Source organism: Rhinolophus ferrumequinum, chromosome 15, assembly GCF_004115265.2.
Source record: "Rhinolophus ferrumequinum isolate MPI-CBG mRhiFer1 chromosome 15, mRhiFer1_v1.p, whole genome shotgun sequence".
Taxonomy (NCBI): Eukaryota; Metazoa; Chordata; class Mammalia; order Chiroptera; family Rhinolophidae; genus Rhinolophus; species Rhinolophus ferrumequinum.
The window spans coordinates 35,917,615-35,944,317 of NC_046298.1; the positions used below are offsets into that span (position 1 = coordinate 35,917,615).

General features: G+C 50.3%; 2 protein-coding genes across 3 annotated transcripts; both read right to left on the bottom strand.

The window, feature by feature from the left end:
* Positions 1-931: 931 nt before the first annotated feature.
* Positions 932-3,966, bottom strand: KRTDAP (keratinocyte differentiation associated protein). 2 transcript variants are annotated; one of them, XM_033128573.1, is made up of 5 exons: positions 3,841-3,960; positions 2,436-2,474; positions 2,083-2,127; positions 1,367-1,414; positions 932-1,096 (listed from the first exon to the last, which is right to left on the bottom strand). In XM_033128573.1, the coding sequence occupies exons 1-5, from the start codon at positions 3,925-3,927 to the stop codon at positions 1,058-1,060; spliced, it is 258 nt and encodes an 85-aa protein (XP_032984464.1). In that variant the 5' UTR covers positions 3,928-3,960; the 3' UTR covers positions 932-1,057. The 2 variants fall into 2 exon arrangements, 1 of the variants encoding a protein (XP_032984464.1); XR_004425148.1 differs by lacking the exons at positions 932-1,096; positions 1,367-1,414; positions 2,083-2,127 and adding an exon at positions 2,135-2,341 and having other exon boundaries at positions 3,841-3,966.
* A 5,633-nt stretch (positions 3,967-9,599) lies between these two features.
* DMKN (dermokine) lies at positions 9,600-23,603 on the bottom strand. The gene is made up of 21 exons (XM_033128572.1): positions 23,236-23,603; positions 23,017-23,163; positions 22,530-22,742; positions 22,364-22,423; positions 22,051-22,101; positions 21,677-21,880; positions 20,442-20,510; positions 20,341-20,347; positions 20,172-20,209; positions 18,020-18,073; positions 17,120-17,170; positions 16,948-16,995; positions 16,706-16,753; positions 14,390-14,446; positions 14,005-14,052; positions 12,281-12,328; positions 12,123-12,164; positions 11,699-11,770; positions 10,604-10,627; positions 10,448-10,495; positions 9,600-9,913 (listed from the first exon to the last, which is right to left on the bottom strand). The coding sequence occupies exons 1-20, from the start codon at positions 23,398-23,400 to the stop codon at positions 10,448-10,450; spliced, it is 1,494 nt and encodes a 497-aa protein (XP_032984463.1). The 5' UTR covers positions 23,401-23,603; the 3' UTR covers positions 9,600-9,913.
* Between the last annotated feature and the right edge of the window lie 3,100 nt (positions 23,604-26,703).

Genomic DNA, 26,703 nt, shown 5'->3' on the forward strand with positions numbered 1-26,703 from the left:
ATTTAAGCCAATCACAGCTCCATTATTCTCTGATTTTCCCAGTTTTCAAGAGAAACCAGAAATAATCCCAACTAATTCAACATTTTAAGTCATAGGGCAGACACACAGAGTACACAGAGATTTCATGCAGAATACATCTGCAGGAACTAAAACAAGCCATTTTATGTTTTAAGACCTTGCAATGGATGGGTAAGTGGGTGGTTGGATGGATGGATAGATGGAGGATGGATGGATGGATGGATGGATGGATGGATGGATGAGTGAGTGAGTAAATAATGAATCTGGGTCATTATGGCAGCTCTTTGGGGGAGTGGAGGGAACAAACAATTGTTGAGTACCTACTGTATGCCTGGCGTTATGCAAGGAGCTTTACATACCTTATCTCATTTGACCTTCATAATAACACCACGGTCATTATTATCATTCTGATTTATTTCCACACTCATATCACAGATAAAGAAATGGATGCTGAGAAAGGCCCAAGGTCATACCACTAGTTTTCTTTATTGTATAACCTACCTTTTTTTTTTTTTTTTTTTGTAAAATGGATTTCAGATAAGCTCATATGATTTAAGCTGGGTCCTGAGCCTTGGATTCCAGATAGCTCTGGTGTGCCAAATTGCCACCACTAAGGAAATCAGGTCCTCAAAAGGCAGGAGCGTGGGGGGTACCAGTAGTTCAAGGAGCAGATTTGATTCCTTGGGAATCTTAACTCACAGCTTCATACTCCTCAAGGATGTCAGCCAGTACTAAGAAGCTAAGACACAAGGGATCTCTTGCCGTCTTGATATGTCCTTCCCACTTGCTCCTCTCTCACTACTTACTACCCTCTCAGAATTCAAGGTTTCTGCCTACCCGCCTTGGAGCCCACTCCATCTTAATTCCTTTGTAGAGCCCAGTAGGATAAGAATAGAGAGGCAGATACAGGAGCTATTTGGTTGGAAGACATTTTATTGGAGTTATTGAGCCAGGAAAGAGTGATTGTAGGATGGTGATCCGATACCACATTAGCCCCCTTCCAATGGGTATCAGCAGTGCTGGGTCTTGAAGGGAACGATCACTGTGAATCAGGAGTTGCACTCCTCAATCCTTTCAGCTAGAGAGAGAGAGGGCATGGTCAGATTGGGGACCGTCGGGTACAGGAAGCTGGATCCTCCATAAGGAACCTCAAGATAGGGTGGGGCACTGATGGAAAGGAATCTCTGCCCCAGTCTAAGTTCCCATTCACCTCTAAATATTGTAGCTGAGATACTTTGGTGGGAAGAAGGTTTATCCTCCTATCACTGTCCCCACTCTCCCTCCCAGATCCTCTGCTTCTTCCCTCACTCCCAGCCCCGTCATCCTTCTAACGCCCACCACCTCTTACCTTAGGAAAGGCATCCCAGTTGAGGAAAGGAAGCTTCCTTTTGATAGTCTACAATAGAAAAAGAGAATGTGAGAAGGGTTACGGTCAGGTGAGCATAGCTCAGTAAGCACCCACTGAGTGAGCTCTCTGTAGTGGCGATGATGTTATTGTTTTATAATTACGGTAAGAACAAATATTTCCTGAGCCCTTCTTCTGTCTGCCTTGTACTAACTGCTTTGTAGGCATGATTTCATTTGGTCTTCACAGCAACCTTTGGAGGTAGGTACTGTCATTGTCCCCACATCACAGATGAGGAAACTGAGGCTCAGACAACTGAAGACATTTGCACAAAGGCACATAAGTATGTGGAGAGTCGTGCTATGCAAGCTCTAGTTCCAGCGTCGTCACTCATTTAGCCTCCTAAGTTAGGGTAAGCCACCCAACTTAGGACCTCAGTTTCTTCGTAGAGGATGAGGAGATTCAAATAAACTCGTGATTGATTAAGGTCTTCCTTTTCTGGAATTGTCTCTGTGGCGTGCTCCCTACTGCCATGTTAAGAAAATAAAGTATAGCCATGACAGCCTCCTGGGGAAACTTTCTTTGGCTGGACAGCATTTAAGCATGGCAATCACTCCCTTCTAGAACTCAGGAAGGAACCTGGAGAACTAGCACGTGTTGCCACTACCCTGGAAAGACTGCAAACAATCCAGAAGAGTAAGGAGTGCCTAAGCACTCACCTCAAAGAGGGCGTGCCAGTTCAGGAATTCATCATTCTTAAAAGCCTGTGGGGAGAGAGAGCAGGACAGGGTCAGTTCCAGAGGAGGGCAGAGCTTAGCCCCTAGTCTTCTGGGAAAGAGGAAGGGACCATGGCAGCTTTGCAAGCTTGCTCCCGAGGCATCGCTCTCCTTTCTGGTGTGAATATTTGTGGGGACAGCATTAGAGAATTGTACTTACAGCTCGCAACTTGTCGATATTCAGAAACTGAGTGTTACGGGCCTAGGCAAAGAAGCAGCGTGTTAGAAAAATTGCTGAGAAGCATGAGAGGCAGGGGACAAACTCATGGCTAGAGTGTGGGAAAATAGGTGTTTACCTCAGGTCCTGCCGCATAATTACCAATGGTGCTTTCTTCCTGGAAAGGGAAGGGGAGAACGGAGCCAAATGATCACCTGTCAGCAAGTCCCCCTCTCCAAACCCTCTCTGTCAGCTCTCCCTTCCCCCAATGGGCCAGTCCCTGAGCATATTCGTTCTCTACCATAGGCATCAGTTAACCCACACTGTTCCGACAAGGCAGATGTTGACAGATGGGCATGTGTAAGGTAGAGAAGTTCAAAACCCAGGCCTGCGCCCCTCATAAGCAGCGGGTGCAAAGGGTGGAGAAGGAGGACTCCTCCCAAGAAAAACGAGCTAGTGTTGTTCCGCAGTTGACTTCCGGGATGTTCCTAAGACACCCCGTCTTAGCCCAGAGAGCTGATGGGAGAGATTACCAGGCCGGTGGGAGCCAACCTGCTGAAGTGCCCTGCCTGCCTTAAATTGATTGAGGTTGGTTTGCTTATAACTTTATTGCCACAGAAGTCTCGGGCTCTGTCTCCCTCCTCCATTTGGTAACTCCTCCAGACCTCAGTGCAGCCGTCTTGTCACTCTCCCACCTCACCTAGCGTCACTGTCCTTACTTCCCACAACAGAGGTCACAAACAAGTAGCCTACAGTCTAGACCCAAATGTTTAGGTCTCATAGTAGTTTGGCTGGTTTGCTTTTTAAGTTGAATTAAACATTTTTAACCAGTAAGAATTCATAAATCAGATTTCCAGTTTCTCCTGAAAATTTTAAAGCTCTGGCCATACCGAGTCCATTTTCCCACTTGGCAGCAGTAAGATGGAATACAGACTGTCCCCTTTTAGATTGGGCAAGTTCTCCCCACCTCCCCTGAGGCCCCAGCAACCCTCTTGCTCACTGATATCACTGGCTTGGAACCTAAGCAGTTGAGTCTGTGACCCCCTGTCGTTGACTTTTAAACTAACATACACATTCTCTCCCCACCTTGGGATAAGTTGGGGATAGAGAGACCTCAGGATTCCTCTTGGCTGGAGGCTGGCTCTTACGATTCTTGCTATGGCCTAGGCTCCAGAGACAGTAGGGAACTCCTAGTCACCTGGAAGCCATTCCCAGGGATACAAATGAAACAAAGGTGAGGCTGAACCCAGACGACCAACCTCAGCCCCTATCTCTTCCCAGAATTCAGTTGTCCAGCCTCCACCCCATACTTCACCATCCCTTCCAGAAATATAAGCATCTCCATCCCTACAGGTTTTCCCAGGAATACTTTGTTTCCTTCCTCCTTTCTTCCCTTCCTCAGAGCCCCAGCTTCTCACTCAGCCCCTGATAACATTAAAAAATTAGAACCAACCACTTATCCAGTAATGGATAGAAGGTAAAGAAATAAAAGAGTAAATGAGGTAATAGATACAAGAAAAAGAAAACCCAGGTGATGTGCTCACCTCAGAACTACCCAGGGCTGCCCCCTGAGCAGAGTGGAGCGCCAGAAGGGAGAGAAGAACCACAGCAGGGAGAACTGGGATCTTCATGGTGTCAAGTTTGGGGTGCTCTGAGGCGGGGCCTCATTGCTTGCCTTTTATATTCCCAGGAAGGCAGATATGAGCAGAAATGGGGTCCCCACCCCACTGACTCATCCCCAGATCCTGTCATCAACCCCCGGCGCTCTGGGAGGGGGGGTGTGGACTATTCCCCACTTACCTTGGATTTCTCAATTCACATTCTGCCCTAGGCATTAGGAAGGTGAGATGGCAATGGCGTCTTCACGCAAATGGAGCTGGATGGAGACAGGTTGGACCTGTCCCTCTAAGGGATTGGCGGTGGCACCCAAGCAACCTCTCCTTTTGTCTTTGTCTCTTTTCCTTATATCCTTCATTCCTCTCTTATAATTCATGCCTTTTCCCACCTTACTCAGTTCTGTCTAAACTCCTTAGACTGGCAACCATGCTCTGGCCTCAATCTGCCTTTCTGGTGTTTTCTTCTTATACTCCCTTTGCACATACCTCACATCAGGTCAAACTGGACTCCTTACCAAATAGGCCCTTCTTTTTCCTCCTCCAAACATCTGCCTATGCTGTTCCTTATTCCTAAAATACCCTTCTCTCATCTCCAGTTCTCAGAACCCAACATCCATCTTGGATGAAGCTTCCCTGATTTCTCCCACTGTCCTCATCCCCTTTCCCCCACACACTTTGCCCTTCTCGGAATGGCCATACCAATTCATTGGTTTCTTTCTGGCATTGCACCTAGAGTGATTTATGCTCTTCTCCTAGTTCCTTCTTAGAATATTAAGTTCCTGGAGGTTAGGAGCTATATCGCAACCACCTCTATATCTCCTAGCACCATTCCTTACACAGAGTACAAATGGAGCCAACATTTTTAGATTGGATGTTAGAATTCAAGCATCCTTCCACCAAGTTGTGTACTTTCCTCCTTTGAGGCTAGATCCCTTTTATTATCCAACTGCCCATCTTTTACTCTTGGGTCTTCAGAGAAACGACTGTTCTGAGCTGAGACAAGAAACAGAGAAAAACAAACAAACAAACCACGAAACAGGTCCTAGAGCTAACCAATTGGACATGGGATCTGTGTCTTGAACTTTGAATGCCTACTCCATTTCATTGAGCTTATCCCATGCCACCCCCCGTTCTACTCCCCCACTGAGGACTTGTATCACCTCAAAGTGACAAAACATCCTAATCAAGGAACTGTCTCCACAATGAAGTTCAGGTGGCCCAACTGGTTCCTGGTGTAATAGGGAGGTGCTGGAACGTCAACCAGTGCCGCCAGATCAAAGACCTTATTTCTGAGTGGGCCTCTACCCAACCTGATGCAATGCACACAGATGGCAGGACTAGGGTGGGAGGGCCACAGTCATTCATGAACAATCTTTATGAACCACAGACCCTGGCACTTCAGTTCAATTCTCATGCTGCCCCCACACCCCAGATCCTGACATCCTATCCCTCTTTAGCCTTAGGAAGTCTCTTCTGTTTTCATAATGGCATCTGCCCCTTTTCGGAGCTACCTGAGGAGACAATGCTTGAGGGATACTCACTAAGCACAGATGACCCTGTGAAGGTGGATGTCACGTGCAGTTGGTGCCACTGAAGGGGACAAGAGAAAATGACTGAGGTGGGTGGAGCACCTCCCAAAAGGTTTTCTAGAGGATACAAGTTTTTACGTGTAGTGAATTCTTACTAATGAATTGTACTTACTAATGAATTGGTTAGAGAGTGGAGGAGCTCTCTAACCACCATTCTGTCAGCATAGGGTCAACTCCAGGAGCAGAAGGGAGGAACAAGTGACAAAAAAGAACTGACATTGCATAATCAACTCCAATTAGACATGCTAATGGTGGAACACTTTGGCATCTAAAGCACCAGATGATCCAAACACCATCATCTGTTTGGCTCCAGAGTTCTTTGGCAACAAATTGACTTCCCTCTTTTCCTCTCCACCTAATGCTGGGGCTGCTAATAATGATGTTAGCCAATTGATGTCTTACTACACGGCAGGCCTTGTGCTAAGTGCTCCTAAAGCATGATCCCGGGTTTCCCCGAAAGTAAGACCTAGCCGGACAATCAGCTCTAATGCGTCTTGTGGAGCAAAAATTAATATAAGACTTATATTATATTTTACTATAATACTGCCCATAATATAATATACAATATAATTAATATAATATATTTACGATATAATATAATAATATAGACCAGGTTTTATATTAATTTTTGCTCCAAAAGACTCATTAGAGCTGATTGTCCAGCTAGGCCTTATTTTCAGGGAAACAGGGTCTCATTGAAATATCACAGTGATTCTGTAAATTACTTACCATAATTACCTACAATCTGTAGGTAGGGGACCCACAGCATATAGAGGGTAAGAAATTTACCCGAGATCACACAGCCAGTGTTTGGCAAGACCAGTGTTCAAAGCCTAGGATTCCAGAGCCTGCATTTGTATTGCTCCTTTGCTGTACTGTGGAGTAGTGTCCTACAAAGGGAATGGCCTGCCTGTGGACCACCTTGTGTGAATTAGACACATACCCTGAGAGCTGGGGGGCAGGTTGCATTCAGCCCCCATTAGCCTCCGTGACCAGGTGTCCTTTTGTGGTGTGCAGCCATAGTGGCAGCTCTGAGCATCTGTGCATTAATTTCAATGAATTAAACTGTACACTCTTGGCAAAATGAAAACAGACAGCTAAGAGATTAAGGACACAAATGAGCATATGTCCCAGAATGAACCTGCAATTACCTCAGTTTCCAGATGCCTCATATCATATAGGCATCTTGCCAGATGTATGTACTTAAAGATATTTCTAGTTCTAGTTGTAGTGCATAAAGTTTCTGGTGGTTAAAAATAGGTGCTTTTGTATAATACCTCTAAATACAAGCCAGCTACTTCATGTGCACAACCAAAAAAATTCTGTTCTTATGCTGGAGAAAAAAACTGGCTGTGCTGAAGTTATGATTTGTTTGGTACCTTCCTGATGGATTTTCAAGGGTAGTTTTGGCTTTACATGATTTACACTGTAAGTGCTAACTTTGGAATCTGTTGTCTCTGTCCAAGCTCCTCCTCCTTCCCCCATCTATACTGCCTCAGTGAGTTTGTGATCCCTGATTGTCCAGTGTCCAGTGGTCAGGCAGGTAGGGGGATTCTCACTGGGAGAGGGTCCCAGCAGTTCGGATAATGGCTGGCAGGAGAATCAGCCTGGGATTCAGTGTTGCTTTGGATATATCACATCAGGTGATATATCCTGTGGCTCAGGCAGAGTCACAGAGCTGGCTCTGCATCACCCCATCTCCACATCTGGTTGGTCTCCTAGTTCCCTCTGAGCATACCAGTAAACCCCTGTTTTCCCACAGGCCTGCTCCCACCCCACCCCGATCTGCCAGAACTTGAGTGTGGGTAGGAGACGAGGCCCAGCCCTGATTAGTACATTACAGACACACCTAGGGGCAGAGCCAGCCTCCTGGGTTCATGGAGGGAATGGGGAACTTGAAGGGCTGCACACTGGGGCCTGGGGCCTCGGTGAATACCTAGGTGACAAGCCTTGGAGAGAAAGGGGGCCAGGGTGTGGGGTACTGGGGTATTGGGGTATGTGGAGCATTGGGAGGCAGAGCTCAGGGCATCCCTGTCTTATCCTCGCCTCGCTCTGCTGGTGTTATTAGCACGCCCAAGAAAGCAGCTACATTGCCCAGCAGGTCTGGTCTGTCCTTTGCCTTCCACCTCCTGTCTCTGTGTACCCTTTGCTTAAACTTCTACCAGGAAGACTTCCTGGACTGATCCCACTTAATTCGGATCCCTTCTTCCATTCTCTAATTCACAAATATTTATTGAACAGATACTTTGGCTCTTAGTGCTGGAATTTGGTACCTGTCCTGTGGAGCTTATGTTCTGGTGGAGGAAACATCATAATCTAACAAAAAATAAAAAATAGGAAACAAAATAATTTCAGAGAATGACAAATTCTGTGAAGAAGTTAAAATAGGGTGATGTGATAGTGATTTTGCAGGTATCCTTGGCTAAGCTGGTGTGGGGAGGGACATTTAAATTTAGAGCGAAAGCAGTTAGAGCTCCAAATTTCTGAAGGTCTTGGGTTCCAGGGGCAGATAACAGCAGTGTGTCAGAGGGCCTTGCCCAGAAGGTCTGGGATGACAGGGGAGAGGAAGGCCAGAGCCAGATCACCCTGAGCCATGGGCAGTTGGGGTTTTATTCTAGAGCTAACGAAAAGCTTGAGGAGGATTCTGAGTGAGGGCTCCTCCATGGCTGTCGTGGGAGAATGGATTTTAGGGGGGAAAATGAAAGGATTTGGGGAAGCTGCTTCAGAAGTTCAGGCAGGAGAAAGGGTGGCCTGCCCTTCTGTTAGAGTCCTTTACCCAAAAGTTTTAGCTTCCTTCAGGCGGTACTTTAAAGGGCTGCTTTCAGCCCTTTGGACCAGGAATGCCCCAAGAGTCCAGAACCATGTTGACGACCTCGGCTTCTCCTTCAATCCCTCAGGGACTAGCTGGAGGAGACATGAGTTCTAGCTATTTCTGAAACCTCACCCACACTGCAGGAAGCTAGCTGTCAGTCAGCTGGAAGGACTGTCTGCCCTGGGACAGCTGTGTTCACCCCCCTGTGGCCATAAGGAGGTAGTGCAAGGCCTTCCCATACAGTTACAACCGAAGATAAATGCAAAGCAGTAGCCCCAATTCAGGGACATACGAGTAAGTGAGAACAGGATGGAGTAGTCCTCTTTCTCCCAGTCAGGTGGCTTTGTTCAAATAGGTTTCCCCAAGTCCATTTTGGGCCCATTTTCTTTCATTTATTCATCAGCTATTTGAAGCCTGCCCTACCCTGTGCCAAGGCCCTGTGCTAAAGCACTGGGGTTGGAGCAGTGACCAAGGCAGACAGGCCATGCCCTCAGGAAACTTGCAGTCTTGGAGGGAGTCACTTAGGTTGGCAGGGTGCTTTATGTCCTCCTTTTAGTTCCTGGGTCCCTGCAGGGATGTCAGGAACGAGTGATGGAGGCGCCTTAATTTGGACACACAGTATGGCCTTGATGGGATTTTGGCTCAGAGACTCTAACTATAGACTCTCCGGCTGTGTCCTCAGGGCTCCTGGCTTATAAGCCTGGGCTCAGCCTGCACCCAGAACCTGCCTGTCTCACTGGCACATTACTGGAGTAGAAGTGTTCCACTGCCCTCTGCACCCCGGAAACACAGGGCCGCTGCATGTGATAAGGTACTAGATACGAGCCACTCCCCGCAACTTGCTAAGTCAAACCACTGTCCCCTCATCCACCCTTCAGTGTATTTACAAGGCCGCGGCATATTCTGTACCCACCTCTTGCTCTTGTTCCCGCCCTCGCCCTGGGACAGATCTCTTCTCTTTGAACAAGCTCTCTACTCCCACCTTCTGATTTGAATAGCTCCCTCGTTGCGTTTTCAGGCTAGCAATACACCTAAGACTGCTTCAAGGGCAGTAAGCATGATATTCAGATGTTTCTGGGCAAAGATCATTTTTTACAGATGGAGGAACTGAGTCCCAGTGAAAATTAGCTAGCTACTTCTTGTCAGGACCGCCCAGGTCTTACCTGTCTCAGACCATTTTGTGTACCACTCTCAGGAGGAAGGCAGGTTATCTGCCCCTAAGTCACTCTTCCCTCCTCTCTGATCCAGGCCCTCAGAACAGTATTAAAGAATAAAATTTGAGAAAGTCTTAGGGAAACTTTTTTATTCCACAGAGAAACTCAAAAGTAGGAAGCTCCTCCTGAAGAATTGTCACAGTAACTTCAGGTCACAAACGGAGTAAACAAAGAAAGTGGCTGGTTTTCTAATGTGACTGGTGGTCAAGGAAGCACCACATGGGCTGGGAAGCAACAAGGGACAGATAAACCAGGTCCCCAACCTAGAAAAAGGTGTCAGCACCCACAGCAGGCCTGGCACAGACGAAGAGCTGGGGGAGGGGCGCAGTCGGGCTCCTTGACAACTGACATTTTTCAGGGCCTCCGTCGTTATTGGAAGTAATTTTCTAAAAGAAAAGAAAAAAGCAAAGGGTAGAATGTGGCTACTCCTAAACCTGTTGAAATCATGTATTCTTTCATCCAGCTTCTGCATTCCCACGGTTCCTTTGTGTCTTACCTATTTCACCTGCCGGTCCCCTCACTTTTGCTGTCCCCTAAAACAGATTGTGTAGTCCTGCCAAGTTAATCTCCTACCTCTTCCCCAACTCACTTCGTCCTGCCTCTGACCCTTTACACTGGAAAGGCTCACCTATTACAGTCCGTCGTCAATTCCTATCCTGCTTCCTCTCCTTAACCTAGTGTGTCATTCTTCTCCTTCTCATACACGTCCCTGCACGGTCCCACCTCCGTCAGGCCTTCACTCAGCACCTAGAGGTTTTCTGCCCTGGCTTTCTGAGTAGGCCATTTCCTATGAGTTTTTCGCCACACTCCACACTGGGCTCTCCTCGTCAGTTACCTTTAGCGCTTCCATCCAGAGCAAAGGAAATGTCAGTCCCAGCCCTGCCCCTGGGAGATGGTGCCTGGCTCCCTCTGACACTCACCTACCAAAACTTCATCCACTGCAGCAGACCAGGTTGAGCCCGGGAAGCCTGCAGGACAAGGAGAATGTCTGAGTGGACATCGCACTGTCCCCTGTACACCCTCTGGCCTCAGGCCCCTTCACTCACAAGCCGGATTTTCTTTGCCCCAATACTTACCGAGGAAGAAATCGTGACTCTACCCTGTAAAGAGAGGATCAGAGGAGGTGATGTGGGGACTAAAGTGACCTCTCTGTACTCTGCCATGTCCTCACCATTCAGGAAGGGCCCTGTGACAGGGGCAGGCTCAGACCAGGATTATTTCAAAGGTCCTTTGGCTGACTGTGGACATTCAACCCATGGAATTTTTTCCACAGCAGATTTATCATCCTACATACATTTTACCCAGAATGGTACTGAATATGGTCCCTGAGCACACTCTGCCCATGGGGAGTGAAAGAGAATAGGCAGGTCTCCCTCTGCCTGTAAGATGGATGGAAATTGGCCACAAATAATTGGCGAAGCGGATACCCACAGGTAGCGTGAACCACCTCTTCACCTCCTCTCAGTTAGCAGTTCCTGATCTCTCAGTGGAAGGCCTGTCCCCAGGGCAGGGTTTTATGGTTCTAGGTGGTAGAGGGAAATACCACCTTTTTTTCCTTCACCTGCCCAATTAGTATTTAGCACATTTATTTACTGAATTTATAAGATTGCTTTCTTTGCAACTGAATGCAACAAAATTTCTTAAATGTTTTTCCTTTATTTCCTTTATGGAATGAAGTGTTTTCCCACCAACCAAGAGTTCCTGAGCTAGTTTCACCTAAGTGCTAGTCTATTCTCCTCCTCCTCTATCCCTGCCACCCCCAAAAGGTCAGCAGTTAAGGAGGCAGAATACTGATGCTGCAAAGGAAGGCTGTTTGTTCTGCCATGTGTCATGTGATTTTTTTTTCGTTTTTCTTTTTTTGAGCGTATGTTTCTCTTTGAGAGGATATAGGTTCCCAGTTTCCTCCATCGTATATGATACAGCCACTGCACCCTTGCAATGTTTTTCTGAGTGGATGGGTGTGAAGAGCATTGGACCTTCTACCCTCCACTTCCAGACTGCTCTCAGGGAGCCCAAGTCTCCTTGCAAAGGGTGGAGAGACATGACTTTCAAAGTGAAGAGGATTTGACCTCAGCAAACCCACGTAGAGGAAGGACCTGGCAGCAAAACCCTCCGTCCCTCACCCCCATGCAGAGACCCCAAGGGGAAAACAGGGCACTTGCAAGTCTTACCTTAGCGGGGAGCTTGGCTGAGTACTGCCCACCAGAGGCAGTAGGATACGCCTGCTGGTTATAATTGTAGTTCTGCTGAAGAAAGCAGAGGGGTAGTGGGTCATGAGGGAGGGGGGCCGGGGCAACACAGAAGGCATGAAGGCATCTTGCTCTGGAATAAACTCCCCACCTCCCTGCCCTGGCTGGACCTCTCTCAAAGCCCCAACCTCCTCCCCTCCTTGTCTCGTGTGTTTTCTTTTCTAGAATGTCCTTTGGTCAGCCAGAGCCCATACCCTCACGTCACTTGATGTTCCTAGCCCAAACGGCCCTGCCTTCTTCCCTCGTTACCTCTTCCAGCTCCTCAAGTGTGACTTGGGAAATGAGGGAAGGAGACCAAGGCAAGAAGTGAGATCTAAATCAAGTGGTCACATTGCAGATATCTTACCTTAGAAGTTACAGGTGCTACCTCTTGCCATCCTACACCAGGCTGAGAAAATTACAGAATGGGGGAGTGAAGGAAGAGAATTTCAGATTGGCCAAAACCAGGAACAAGACTGAGAGGGACCAAGGGCCTGCAGGGTCAGTGTGAGGGCAGAGACTTACCTGACCAGCATTGCCTGATCTCTTCTGGAGTGATGACTCACTGGGACCCTGTAAAGAAGAGGGGAGCCCCAGTTAGGGTGTCTCCATGGTCCTTCAGGTCCTTCAGGACTCCAGAATCATGCTGCCTAGGCTCTGCCCTCCTTCTGGAGCACCAGCATCCCACCCAGGCACCCTAGCCTCTCAGTGGTCCATGATAAGTGCTACCTACAGAGAAGGCAGTGAGCCTGGAGGAAACTGATGGCCCAAATAGATACAGGACAGATTTCTATACTCGGTGTTGGGGAGCAAGGGTAGAGAAATGGCTTTGGCAACACCACCCCCACCCAGGCATCTGGGGTGTTGGCAGGCTGGCCTGAGATGGAGCTGGAATGACAGATGGGTGGTACCCACACAGGCTCCCCTGGGCTAGACCCAGGCTCCTCAGCTCCAGCCCACCTTTTACTGACACCAAACCCTGCTTCCCTCATAGACCCTTTTATCCCTGTTTACAAACACTGTTCTCTACAGGGTCCTTGGAAGGGTGGGCTGTTATCCACAGTGTATTACGTGAGCTCTGGGACAAAGAGGAAGAAAGGCGAGACATACAAGAAAGCAAGTGAAGCCACTTAGGACACACCGCAGAGGCACTTGCCACCTCTCCTTCCCTGATGGAGGCAAGGGGAAAGTTCTAAGCAGTAAGAGAGAAGTTTAGTTCCTGCCATCATCACTTCTCTACCAGGAGCCCTACCACCACCACCACCGCCACCACTAACACACACACACACACACACACACACACACACACACACACACACACACACACACACGGTTAAGACGTTCTTCCTAACTCTGGCTTAACTTCCCGCTTTATCCGCACCTAACACTGAATTTTAACCCTACTATGAGCCCTAACACTGACCACAGGCCTCCAGACATTTTTTTTACTTGGTCTGCATTTTTTAATTGAATTAGTTGCGAGCAGTTGAGAATCAGATTTGTAACTTTTCTTGAAGAATCAGGCGACGTGGCCGTCCTGGTGCTACATGAAAGCATGACAACACTCAGCAGAAAGGCCTTAACCGCCAACTTTGCGTGGCCCCACCTGTGCAGCCTCAGTGCCTGGCCCACGTGGATGAGTATGTGGGCAACCCCCCTTGCCTCAGTGCCCAAGGGTCCTGGTTCCCCACTGGCCACGCAGAATCGAGGTGTGACTGGCTGGAGGACCCAGAGGTCCTGCGCATCCTTCCCAGAACCCGGATAGTCAGACCTTCTGCACCTGCCTGCGCTGGAGCTAACCTGACACCGCCCTGCCGCAGCTCCCGTTTCCCTTCAGCCAGTTCTGAGGCCCCTCCCTCTTCCCCACCTCTCGGGCCCCATGCCTGCTCACCCAGTAGCTGTGGCCCCCCCGGAGCCAGGCCATGCCCAGTAGGAGCAGCAGCAGAGCCAGTGGTGGCCAGTTTCATGTTCCCGAACCTTTTAAGTCCCCAACCCTCTGCCTGGGCTTTTATCCTAGGGAGGACCTGCCACTCTGCTCCTTCTTCAGTGACTCACAGCTCACTCGCCCACCCCACCCCCACTCAGCGTTGCATAAGGGGAGGAAGGTGGGAAAGGAAGGGAGGCACCCTCCCTCAGCAGAGAGGATAAAGAACTAGGCCAGCATCGCAAGCCATTGCCAAGGGCCCAGAACCCCATGTCCCCAGCGCTCAGCTTCCTGACCCCGAAACCAGAGGTTCTGAAGCCCTTACCTCAATAATTGCTTTCCAGTTCAAGAAGGGAGTGTTGTGTTTAAAATCCTGGAGGGAGAAGGAGAGATGAGTGGGCCACAGGGAGACAGAATTCAGAGGGTGGAGTGTGGTAGCTCATTGGGAAAGTTTCAAGGCCATGTGCAAGAATGGGTTTTGGAGCCCGGGTGTGGGTTGGGGTTAGATAAAGATAAGCGTATAGGACACTGAGGGTGTTAGAATTTCAGATGGTATTGGTGATAAGATTTGAGTGAGACTACCCATCTCAAAAATGAAAAGGAGGAATCCTGTGACAAGTAGCCTGGAGCCGGGGTGGCTGCTTGAAGGAGGTGGGAAGAGGGACAGGATGACCAGGATCCCCAGTTCTAGAAAGTGAGAAGTGTCCTACCTCCCAGAGTCGGCTGAAGTAGAGCAGGGCTCGAGTGCTGGGGGCCGGGATTTGACCCTGTGGATGAAAGGTGGGGAGCAGGTTAGCAGGCAGCCTGAGCCCCTGCTCACCCAAGCCCCTACTCCCACTCCCACCATTTCTCAGTCTTTAGAATTGCACTGTGACCAAGGTTTGGGGGGAAGCTGGGAGTCTTTAGGGACCAGAAACTATTTTTGGAAGCAGAGGAAGAGAGGAGCTAGATCCCTGGAGCCATTAACCATCCTTCTGATATCCAGCACATACGCACGATCTTCTCTACCCCATTTCCCCAGCTTCTAGCAAAACCTCAGGACCAGGACCTGCCTGCAGAGCTTCCTGCCTTTTGACCTGCCGTGCCCCCTCCAGCCCGTTTCCCAAAGCTGTGGGGCTGAAGTCACCCCTTCCAAGCCCCCCTGAGATGACAGTGGAGACGTAAGAAAGGAGCAGAGACCAGGAGTGTGGGGCAGCTAAGGTTTATTTCAACGGTCAGTGTTGATACTAGTGGTGAGATAGTGTGGTTTTAAGAAGGAGTGAGGAGCTCCCATCCATCTGGTAACTCTGTGTCTGGAGGTCACGGTTTGCGAAAGCTCCTCTCGTCCTGGGCAAAGAAATCGGTTCTAAGAGGGAGCTCAAGGAATAGGACTTCAGGGAGGAATGGCCCAAGACCAGGGTGGATTGGACCCCTGCGCCAGAAATCTGCAGGGACCTTTTTTGCACACGCTGTCATCCAGTCAAATCCAGATATTCCAGCTTGGCCTTGAAAACCCCTGTACCTTGTCAGGAAAGTTATGTGTAGTTCCCACCCGCCCTACCCCACACCCCACCCCACCCCCATCTTCACTCCTCACTGTAGAGGAAGTCCCAGCCCCCCAACCCCCGCTGTGAAGGAGATGGGGCTCTCCGTTCTCTTCTCTGCCCTTTGGTTCTGCCTCTCTTCCGCTATCTGCTCCTCCAAGAAGCTGCCCCAAATGAATCCTGCCCAACCTCAAGTACTTGCTTTACTGCCCCCCTAAATGTGCAAAAATTCTTGGCTGTCTGTCCTGCCCTTTGGGAAGTGTGTATGTGCCCTGGGATCTCCCATCAAACCCGAGATGCTCGGGCGGCCTGGTCTCCCCATGGTCCACAGTAAGGAGTCTTGCCCCTCTCAGAGACAGTTCTCTCTAAAACAGAAACCGTCTATTTTGTTCATTTAGTTCAATCAAACCAGAACTGCGCTGCAGCTGGGAACATCTGTATCTCCTATCTTCCCCTCCCCACTTATCTCCAAAGGGCAGACTTTGACTTTCCTGAGGTTTGGGCTGCCTCTTCGCAGACCCCTACCACCACCCCTTTTCTCCTGCAAGTTTTGGAGGGCAGGATCCTAATCTTCATTCTTTTAAGTTACGCGTTAGAAACTCAATTGCTCACGGGCCAGTTGGGTGGCTAGAATGACTGACAGGCAGGGGGATTTGGCTGCTGGAGAGCAGCCCCCCTGGCAGGAAGCAGCTCTACTTTATCGTAACTCGTGGAAAGGAGCCCAGTGTTGCCAGTTTTTTCAAGAGAAGTCAGAACCCAAGTCATGTTGTGAAGTCTCTCAATTTTTAAACTTTGACAACTAATTCGTATTGTTTTTAAAAATGGCTCAAACAAAATCCATCAGTGGGCTGCCAACTGCAGCTTCTGCCTTTGGTATTTGTTTGGATTGTTTGTCTGCCCTCATCCCCTCCTTCCAGTCCACTCCTTCTACTATTCTGGGGTCACTTCGGCCTGGCCAGCGGTTCCCCTGAAAGAGGAAGAGGTGGGCAGGGAGGAAGGAGAAAGCGGTCTGGGCCCTCAGTGTCTCCTAAGATGATGTATATACAGGCACTGATCAGGTGCTCAGCAGATAATCGCTTCCTCTTCCCTTCTTTTCCATGTCAGGCCTTATGTGGCCTTTTAACTCCACCTGACTGACTATTCAGTCCGTCCACTACCCCAGCCTCTCCTCCCTCTGGTTTCCTGAGGATTACGCCTGCTTACTCTCCTGTTAACCTCCAAGTCTCAAAGGGGAAACTGAGGTTCAGGCCTGTTCAGGTCTGCATATTAAAACATGAAAGAGGCCCATTCCTTCCTGATCCCCAACTCCCAGCTATTTCCAAATTTTCCCTATCTTTTCAGGTCTCTGCTGTCCTTCGTCCTGTTTTTTTTTTTTTTAAGCACTGGCTGAAATGCTCTTAGTGCCATCATCATTATTTTCCTGGCTCACCAAGCAGCGGTTTAGCTTTCTTTTCCACATCCCTCTCCCACAAAGATCAAACGGTATGGCCTTCCAGCCCTTACCTTGTTTATGGCATCCCAGTTAATGAAACCCAGCTTGGATTTCAAGTTCTGCAAAGAAGAAAAAAAAAGGAGAATGGCCAAATTGGGTCATGATGGCATTGGCTCAGGGCCTCAGGACAAGACAGGTCTAGGGCCACTGCTGACGGTTGTTATAGAAAGAGGACTCCATCCTGTGGGGCCAGGGGGGACCGGGCTTTGGTTTTTCCAAAAGAGAATGAGCAGAACAGTCTTGTCCAACTCACCTTCCAGAAAGCGTCCAACTTCAAGAGTCCAGGAGATGTCTCGGTGTTCTAAGGAACCAATGAGAAACGGGATGACAGTAAGTAAGAACCCGCTCTGTGAACAAGAGGCAGGGGTAGGAGCTACGGGTGCTGGGAGGGTCCTGGCCCAAGGTGGGGTGATGCTGCCACTCACCAAGTTATTGATTCCACCGACTGCCTCACCTTCCCCACCGGACCCTTGCCCCTGGGTGGGTAAAAGGGGGACTACTGTTCCAGGCTTATGCATCCCATCACGCATGCCACCTGTCAGCCTGTTCCTGGCCCACTCATCTCTGTCTTGCTCAAGCGCACGTACTGTCTGTAAAACCACCTCTCTTCTTACACAGCACCTAAGAACCCCCACCTCCAGAAAGCCTTCCTGGAATGACTTGTTATTTGCTCCCTAGAATAACCCTACGCATCCCCTAGTGCTAGTCCCGCTGTGCCAAGCACTGTGCCTTATCCTGCGACCTTCCCTGTTACAGATGAGGAAACTGAAACTAGTAGCTATCCAGCAACTGGCCTCAGGATCTGTCTCCATGGCGGACTCCAGGGTCTGTACCATGAACCACCCTGGTCTTATTATGATGGAGAAAGCTCTGTACCAATGGGAGGCTGAGCAAGTTAGGCGTCACTGTCCCCATTTTACAAGAGGAAGCCAGGCTCAGAGAGGTCAACAGACTTGCCCGAAGACACACAGGTGACAAGTGATCCAGCTGGCATTTAACCCCATTCCTACCTCAAAGTTCACTGCCTTTCCACTTCCCAACACTGCCTTCTCACGTATGGTTCTACAAACTATCCCCCGGGCATTCTTCTGTTATTCGTCTCTGCTTTTTCCCTCACAGAAATAATACAGCTGTGATCGCAGTTGGAAGGAGGAAGAGAATGGGTGAATCAAGGAGGCTGATGGGAACCCCAGACCCCTGTTTGGTCTCTTGACACAGATTCAGAGCAGCTTGCAAGAAGAAGCTGATATTTCTATTTCTTTTCCCAGGCCTTTGGCATTCTGTCCCTACACTCCACCATCCCTTCTAAAGCCATCCCTGCTCACCTGATAATTGCCTTGGGAGCCCCCAATGAGGCGACTGCCTTCCCTGCTTATTTCCTGAGGAGAGAGAAAATGGAGAAGAGTTGGCAGGGAGGAGGCAGGATGCAGAATGAGAAGGCAGGATAATAGGTGGTAGGCGAGAGGTTCCTGAATCAGGGGACCGAGACATGAGCATGACCAAGGACCTCCCAGGACCCCAAGAGAGGCCCTTCTCTCTGGGTGGCTCCGTCTTCCCTGGCAAATCTTGTTTCACCGCCTTGTGGACCGGGCTATTGCTCACTTATGGTGCTCATTGGTTCTCTAACCATCTCTGTTTCTATTCATATCTGCAGGCTGCCCCAAATCCAATAGGAACTGCCTTTGCCACCAAAGTACCTGAATTCTCCCCTGGTGTGGTGTTGGGGCAGGAGCCAGCCAGGCTGTTGGACTGAATTGATTCAAACTGCAGGACCCCGTGTGGGCTGATGTTTTGCGTTGGTCAGAAAGGTGACATTAGAGTCAGTGGGAGCGGAGGTAGCGCCAAAATAAACTGCCTAGTCTCCGCCTAGCTATGCTGGCCTCCTCTTGAGTCCTGCTTTCACCGTTTGGTGTGAATCCCAGGCCCATCGGCACCTCCTCCTTCCCAGAGCTGAAATCCAGACCAGGCCTGGACATGGGACTATCTGCTCGGTCAGTATCACTGCTGGAGAGTTGACCTCCATCCCACTAACGGGTACCACAGCCCCTGCTCTCAGCCTGTGGTCGCCTTACCCTGAAGTCGCCTGAGCCTCTGGGGCCTCCCTGTCCTCCTCCATAGCCCTGAGGAATGAGACAGGGAAACACAGATTATTATTGTACATCCTAGTCCATCCCTGCAAGTTTCCAAATGATTTAATATGATTCCTCTTAAACGCCTAATGGAATTCTCTTTTGGAACTTGTCAAAGTCATCTTGAAGTTCATTTAGAAGAATAAATGTCTAAGAATAGGTAAGACGACATTGGAAAAGGGAAGCAGCAAGGGAGGGCTTGTACTGGCAGGTGTTGATGTACTGTGGAGCTACCATAAATGAAGCGGTGTGGTTCCTGACCCGGAATAGATGAATCGCTTTAACAAAATAGAACTTCTAGAAGCTCTCCCCAAATATTAAGGTGTTTACAAGTGACGTTTTAAATCAGTGGTAGAAATGATTCAATACACGTGACTGGGAATACCAGTTAAGTTTGAGGGAGAAAAACTTCGTCAGCCCTTATCCATTTCCTCCCTTCTGTTATTATCTGGTTTTCTCCTCGTAAGGGAGCACCCAGATCTGATCCAAAGTGTCGAGTCTGCCTAGTTGAATGGAGGAGTGGGACTAGACAGCATACAGCAAAATAAAGCCAGATGGATTAAAGGATAAAATTACAGAAATATTAGTTGTGCTAGAAGAAAATAAAGACCTTTATTTTCAAGAGCAGAAACCATAGAGAAAAAGACTTCAGTATGTAAAAAACTAGAAATAGAGTTACAAACTGGAAGAAGTTTGCTTAGAACCTGTCTACCCATAAAAAGTTAAGCGTTTAAGGAACTCCTCAGAGAGCCTTGTCAACGCAGCCGCCAAGCTTCTCGGCCTGTGGGCCACGCTCACACCAGAGCACAAAGCAGCAGCGGTGGCCTCACCCAGACCTTGTTAGAAACCAGAATCTCAGCCCCACCCCAGAGCTGCTGAATCAGAACGTGCATTTTCACAAGACCTCCAGGTGATCCCGTGGACGTTAGCTGAACACTTCCTCTGTCAGGTGCTGACAGAAAGCCCAAATTTCCAGAATAACTAGGAGGGGAATGTATGCTTTCGAAACACCATTTCAAAACTCTGCCGAAGGAGTCACTGAATTCTGTTCACGGGCCCGGCATAGGACATTTGAACGAGTAGTGTCTAAAAGGACTGGTTTTCATACGATTTTCACAGCCCCATCTGTGATAGAAAGTGGGGTGTATCCCATAAGGATTGCAATTAATTATGACTTTGGAGATCGTTAGTAATGTTGTACACTTGGTTTTCTTCCCCTAAAAGGGTAAACTCCCTACAGACAGGGTTGGGACGGAGGTGGCCTTAGAAGTGGGGCCAAGCAGAGTTGTGTTACGCGGAGTGAGCACAGCTGAGTGATGAGCGTACTCCCGACAAGTGTGACTCTCACCTGACTCCCAGAGCCTCCGGACCCTCGGACTTCATTCCCTGGTTGTCACACACTGTGGGAGAGAGAGAGAGAACTTTCAGTCCCCACCCCGACACCGATTCCAGCCCTCAAATGGTAGCCTTTAACTCCGAGGCTAGCCCACATCCACCCCACCTCAGTAGCAGTCCACCCCCATTCTCCGCCCCACCTGTCACTCTCCCATCATCTGAGGGGCTTCTTATTTCCCTTCCCCCAGTTTGAGGGAGATCTGACCAGGTGCGAACAGCAGACACTCACCTCCGGTTTATATCCACCACCACTTCCACCTCTGCTACCCGAGGAATAGCTGGGATTGTAGTCCTACAAGGGAAAACAAGAGTTCACCTGGTGTCTTAAAAGGACTTGGAAAGGACCAAATAGTCCCCAGCCGTGTTAGGTATTTTTAACCCCCTCCATACCTCGCCATCTTTAGCTAGTTGGTCACTGAGGGAAGTTATTTGGGGCACGGAGAAGGCCAGGTGTGGCCAAGTGTATTGGAAAGGTAGGATAATTTGGGATTCTGAGCTATTGCTCTCCACCCCCCACCACGTGCCATGGGTAGAAAGGCCTCAGAAGCCTAACTTCACAAAAACCATGACCCTGGCTGGCTCCTGAGGGCAGGCTGGGGCTCATTCTGCCCTCTCCCTGCCTCTCCCCTCCCCTCACCCTCTCCTAGAACCTAGAAAGAGGAAGGGGCCCCTAGAGTCTCTCTACCTGGGAGCATGAGTATCTGCTTTGATCAAAATTCTTAGAATTTCCTATGGGTCGCTCTTAGATGGGGGGAGCAGTAAATTAAAGCAGCTTATGTTATCCGGCTTGTTCTAGGCGCTTCCCTCCTCTTGCCTGACGCCTTTCCCAAGACCCCCCCAAGGAAGCCAACAGTGCTTTCTCTCTGCAGGCCACCCTCTTGGAGCACCCCCCCCCCCAATCCGGCTGCCAGGTTGGTTGTGGTCCCTTTCTGGCCTCTAACCGCCGTGGAGGAGCGGCACGTGTACGCCGTATTTGGTAGTTCGTCTACACCACAGCTCTGTAAATGTTCGTAAGTCTCCGCGTGCGTGGAGACTTGCCCCCCTTCTCCTGGGAGCTACCCTACCAAGCGTCATGTTTTTCTGTGCCCATCTCTCCTCTTCCATCCATCACCCCCAGCTCTAGTCAGATTTGCCAAGTGGACGCGACTGCAGGAATGGGACTTAGACAGGAGATGAAATATCCTCACCACCATGGGGCAGGGAGAAGGAAGAGAGTGAGCAGGAGGAGGCAGCGCACCTCTTCTGGAGAAACTGGAGTGTGTGTGTAAGGAGCCCTGCTCGGTGGGGCGGGGAAGGTGGGGACCAGAAGCTGACGGAGCCACAGGATGATAAGTGCCAGTGAGGCCACCCACCCTGGGGGCTGGCAGCTTCCAGGAAGATCTTGGAGTTCGGCTCCTCCGCAGGGGCCACCGGGGGCCTCAGCACCATCTCTCCCTTCAACAAAGGAGCAGAACTCACCCAGTTGCCTCCAGAATTGACGCCATTGTTGCCACTACTGCCTCTGCCGCCGCTGCCGCTGTCGCCACTGTTGCCACTACTGCCTCTGCCGCCACTGCCACCACTGTTGCTGCCGCTGCCACCACTGTTGCTGCCGCTGCCACCACTGTTACTGCCGCTGCCACCACTGTTGCTGCCGCTGCTGCCACTGCTGCCGCTGCTTCCCTGGGGGGCAGGAAGAGACCCGAGCAAGGACTAAAGATGAGAACCCCAAGACTGCTTGCCTCCATTCCCTTCCTCTGTTGCTCGGGCACAGTCCCTGCCCAGTCTGAGGGGAGCAGAGTTTCTCTGTTTTCTCCCTGTGCCAAATGCCTCCGGTTGCCCCGTCCTCTTACCCAGGAGTTGCTAGAGCTTCCACTTGGGCCAGATGGCGGGGCGTTGGTGCACTGCGGAGGGAAGGGGACAGGGGAGCTTGGAGACTCGAGTCAAAGCCATCGCCACAGGCCAGGCTCTCCTGCTTGGCTTCTTTCCCAAGGCGTTTCTCCCCATCCCCATCTCATTTCCTTTCTTGCCTCCTCCCCACGCCCATCTCTTCCCTGGCCAACCTGCCTCATCCCTCCAGCCCTTCCCTCCCCATTTTTGTTTCCCCTTTGTCTCTCCTACTCATGCACCCAGACACCCTCTTCTTCCCCAGACTCTTCCTCTTACCTCTATATTTGGGTTGTTGTTGCCCCTCATTGAGCCATAACCAGGTTGGGCCACAGCTCCCTGCAGGGAGGGTGAGACTGAGTGTGGGATCTGAGGGACGGAGGCATTGGAGAGCGTGGGCTTGAGAAGACAGGTGGCAGGATCAGGGCTGGGGTGCTTACTTTACCTGAGTGTTGGTCCCAAAGTTATGCGATTCTCCATTGCCTCCTTGGCCCCAGGAGCTCCCCTGAGAGTTGGTTCCAAAGCTGCCACCTGAGCCTCCAGAGTACACATGATCCCAGGCAGTCCCTGGGCCTCCAGGATTGCCCTGGCTGTGAGCTCCGAGGCCACCCTGCGGGCCAGAGATGCCATGGCCTCCATGAGGCTGGCCATTGTTTCCCTGCAAGGACAACATGCCTGCTCTTACTGTGAGACCTTTTCACTCTGTGATGGGGCAGGGCAGGCAGAGCAACTAAGACAGAGAGGAGCCAGAACAGGACATAGGGAGAGACAGGTGGAGACCCCAAGGTGGTGAAGGAAGGATGCATACGTGGAAGGAGACCGCCCCAGACAGCCACATTCATACAGTCATCCTTTCATCCGATTCCCGAGATTCTCAATCCCGCTGCCCACGAGCTCTCATTTCCACACCCAGCTTCCTTCCAGCCACTCACCCAAGCACCACTGTTGCCAGGCTTTCCCTGCCACGAGCTGTGGGCAGCATCTATTCCATGTCGAATGATATCCTCAGCCTGTCTGCCAGCCTCACTCCCAGTCTTTCCAAGAGCATGGGTTGCTTCCCCAATCCCCTCATGGATGGCCTCTCCAACACTATGGCTGAAAGCATCCCCCACCCAGGGGCCAGCAGCCTCCCTGATTCCAGAGCTAGCGGCCTCGCCAACCCCTTGGCCAATGGCCTCCCCGATTCTATGGCCAATGGCTTCTCCCACCCCGGCACCGACTTCGGCGCTGCCCCCTCCGCTCACCAATGGGCCAGCCTCCCCACTGCCCAGGCACAGGGCCAGCAGGAGGCAGGTCAGGGACCCCTGGAACTTCATCTCTGCCCTGCTCCTTCTTTCTCCTGCGTGTCTTCTTCCCACCCAAGTTTCCTTCTTTTTGCCCTTTCTCTTCCTCTGCGTCTGTGTGCCCTCCTCTGTTCTCTTCTTCCTTCTGACCTTGTTCTCCCTCCCTCTAGGTCTGCAGTCTTCTCTCTCCTTTCCCAGACTCCCCTGACCTCCCAGAGTCCTTCTCCCTGCCACTACTCCTTATACTGCAGCTTGGGAGAAGGTGACAGGGCTGAGCACCCCAGAGCCCCTCCCCCTGTGACTCAGGGCCAGCCACCACCGATAGGGTAATGAGCTGTAATTGGGAGTCGGAGAGTCTGTGTTGAAACAGAGAGAGAGAGCTGTCCATCAGGGAGGGAGAGAGAAATGGAATGAGATGGGTGCAAAAGTGTTCCCATTTCCCAACCCCAGGAATTTGGGGCACAGGGTGGGGATGGGGGCATCTGAGGAGATAGGCTGTTGGTGTCTCCTAGAGGCAGCAGGTGGAGGGGACTTAGGAGTGGGAAGTCATTAGGTTGGACCCTGCCAGGGGGTAAGTGTAGGGAACCCAGTGGAACAGGACCCGCCATAGGTGTCAGCCAGCCTGAGTCAGGGGCACCAGAATGAGAGTCAGGTGCCCTTTCTTGGTCTTTCTCTCAGTTGCAGCCGGCCTTTGCCTCTCCCTTCTCTCTCCTCTCCCACACTGCCGCCTAGAGGTGACTGCTCTCAGCCTCTTTCATATATTCCAGTCCATAGAAAGCCTAGGAGCTGTGAGTCTAGCCTTGGCCCTCCATGGGGACCCCAAGTGTCCAGAAAGGAGTGGCCACGACCCCGAGAGAGGTCATCAGAGTGTCTCAGCATCCTGGTGGCTCTTGGCTGAGAAAACTGGGTGTGGAGCAGGGTAGCTGGGCGGGCCAGCCACCCCCAGGGAATGAGTGGGAGGGAAAAACCTAGGGAGGGAGCAGCTGACCCAGGCACCCGTCCTGTTTACCTGTTCTGGAGGGAACATGTGTGTGAGTTCACAGCCTCCTGGGAGGGCTGGGCCTACACCAGCTCACCCCACCCCACCCCCCAGTCCCCAGTCCCCCCAGGGGCCAGGGCATCACTGACAAGGGAGAAGGATTCAGCACAAGGGCAGGAGCCCAAGGTCAGCAGCACGGTGCTGTCTCAGGTCCAAGCTCAGGACTAGAACTCAGGCATCCTCCCCGGGTCTCATCCCTGCCTAGCCAGGGTGGCTGCTGCTCTACTCCCAGAAGCCCCAGGTCCTCCCACCTGCCACTGTCTCGTATCACTGCGATTCATCACCCAGTTAGGAGGGGCCAGTTTCCATCTACCTTTCTCAATGTCTCCTAGTCAGTCTCTCTCTCCACCCCAACACCCGCACCCCAACTTGTAACATTCAACACCTCTTACCATGTAAACACAATCCCTGTCTGTCCTCCGCAGCTCCCATTTCCCTGTTATTCCTTCTCTGACTCTAATGATAATAATAATGGTGGTGGGGGTAATAACAATGATTGCAGCTCCAGTTTATCAAGGGCTTTCTATGTGCCCAGCACTGGACTGAGCACTTTAAGGCTCAGGCAGCCCTGGGAGATTGGTCGTATTATTTCTCCTTTTATGGACAGAGAACCTGGGGCTCAGAGAGGACATGGTGAAAGTGTGGTACAGCCAAAGCCAAGCCCAGGCCTGCCTCACTCCTAAACCCTGGCTCCCAGCATTTTCTGTCGTCTCACTGTCTCAGACTTCCCCCTGCTTTTCTTCTCTGGACAGAGTTGGTTTGGGTTTTGCCCGGCCACCTTGTGGAAGGCGGGCAACAGGAGGAAAGCTGAGGCCTCCAGGATTGGTGACGGAGACCCTAGCCCCTCAGCCTGTTGCTTCCCACTCCCACAGGGCAGGACCACAGGCAGGAGGGAGCACTTGCTGTCTCAGATGCTTTTCCACACTTCCCTCATGGGACACCACCTTCACAATGGCGTGTATCTGCCCTCTCCATTCTCTATTACTAATATTTTCTTTAAGCCTGCTTACTTTCTTAATATATTTCAAGAGAATACTTTATATTGCTGCTGGAAGTGGAAAGCCGGAATCACTTGCCCATAGATAGAAAGTACCAGAAAGCATAGTGAGAAGCAAACCATAGTATTACATAATAGATGGCTGCAGTTCCTGTATCTTCTTTGTTAGAAAGGGAGATGAGTAAGTACGAGAGAGATGTTCAGAAATAGAGTCTTCCTCTTTAACATAATCAGAAAACGTCAAAGAAAATTGAGAAAAGAGTAAGTTTCCATGGGGTGGTGCAGTTATTTAAAGCCATGTTCACAAAACACCTAAATTGTCTCCTGCCACCAGCAGTCCCGTGTTCTACGTTCTGGGAAAAACTGCCCTCTGACATCTCTGGACCTGAAGGGTTACCTCAAATAAGTCTTAAGGCATAGTTATGAAATACCTGTCATGAGCCCAATAGAAGGTGGGGTGCTTTCACATGCATGATCTCATTTAATCCTCACTATAACCTCAAGAGGTAGACATTATTCCCATTTTACAGATGAGATAACTGAGGCCTACAGCTGTTGTACACAAGATTATATGTGAAAAGAGCATGGTAAAATGCACTTGTCAGAATGTGAACCAAGTCTGTCTGGCTCCACAGAATTTTTCTCCCACATCACCATGCCCCCCTTGTTTTGTACATAACAGCATCCACAAATCGGACATGCCCACGTCATGTCCAAGACCCTCCGATTTCAGTTTTTCTCTCCAATTCACTTCTTGTTTATTCAACAGATGTTTATTGAGTCTGTGCCAAACCTGTTCTAGGCATTGGGGATACAGCATGGAACAAGATCATCAAAACCTCTCTCCTTGGGGAGCTCCCATGCATTGTGGGGGAAATTGGACAATAAACATATCAGGCACGGAGTGAGGGAATGGAGAAGACAGAGGGGGTATTTTAAATAGGGTGATCAGGAAAGGGTTCTTTGATGCGTGATCTATGAACTGAGTCCCAAAGGAAGTGAGAGAATGAGCCAGGAGGACATCTGGGGATAGAGTATTCCAAGAGAGGGAATGGTAGTGCAAAGGCCCTGAGGCTGGAGCAGGAGGGAAATGGGAGGAGTTGAAGTCAAAGAGGTAACCATTGTGAAGACTTTGACGTTTCCGGGCTTTGAGCTGAGGTCCGCTGTAATCTGACTGGGGTCCACAGGGTTCCTCTGGGGAACAGACTGTTGAGGGAAGGGAGGAGTACAGCGATGGGGAGGAGGCTTAGGAGACAGGGAGGCTGGAGGCTGGACTCGGGTATAGACAGGAGATGAGGCC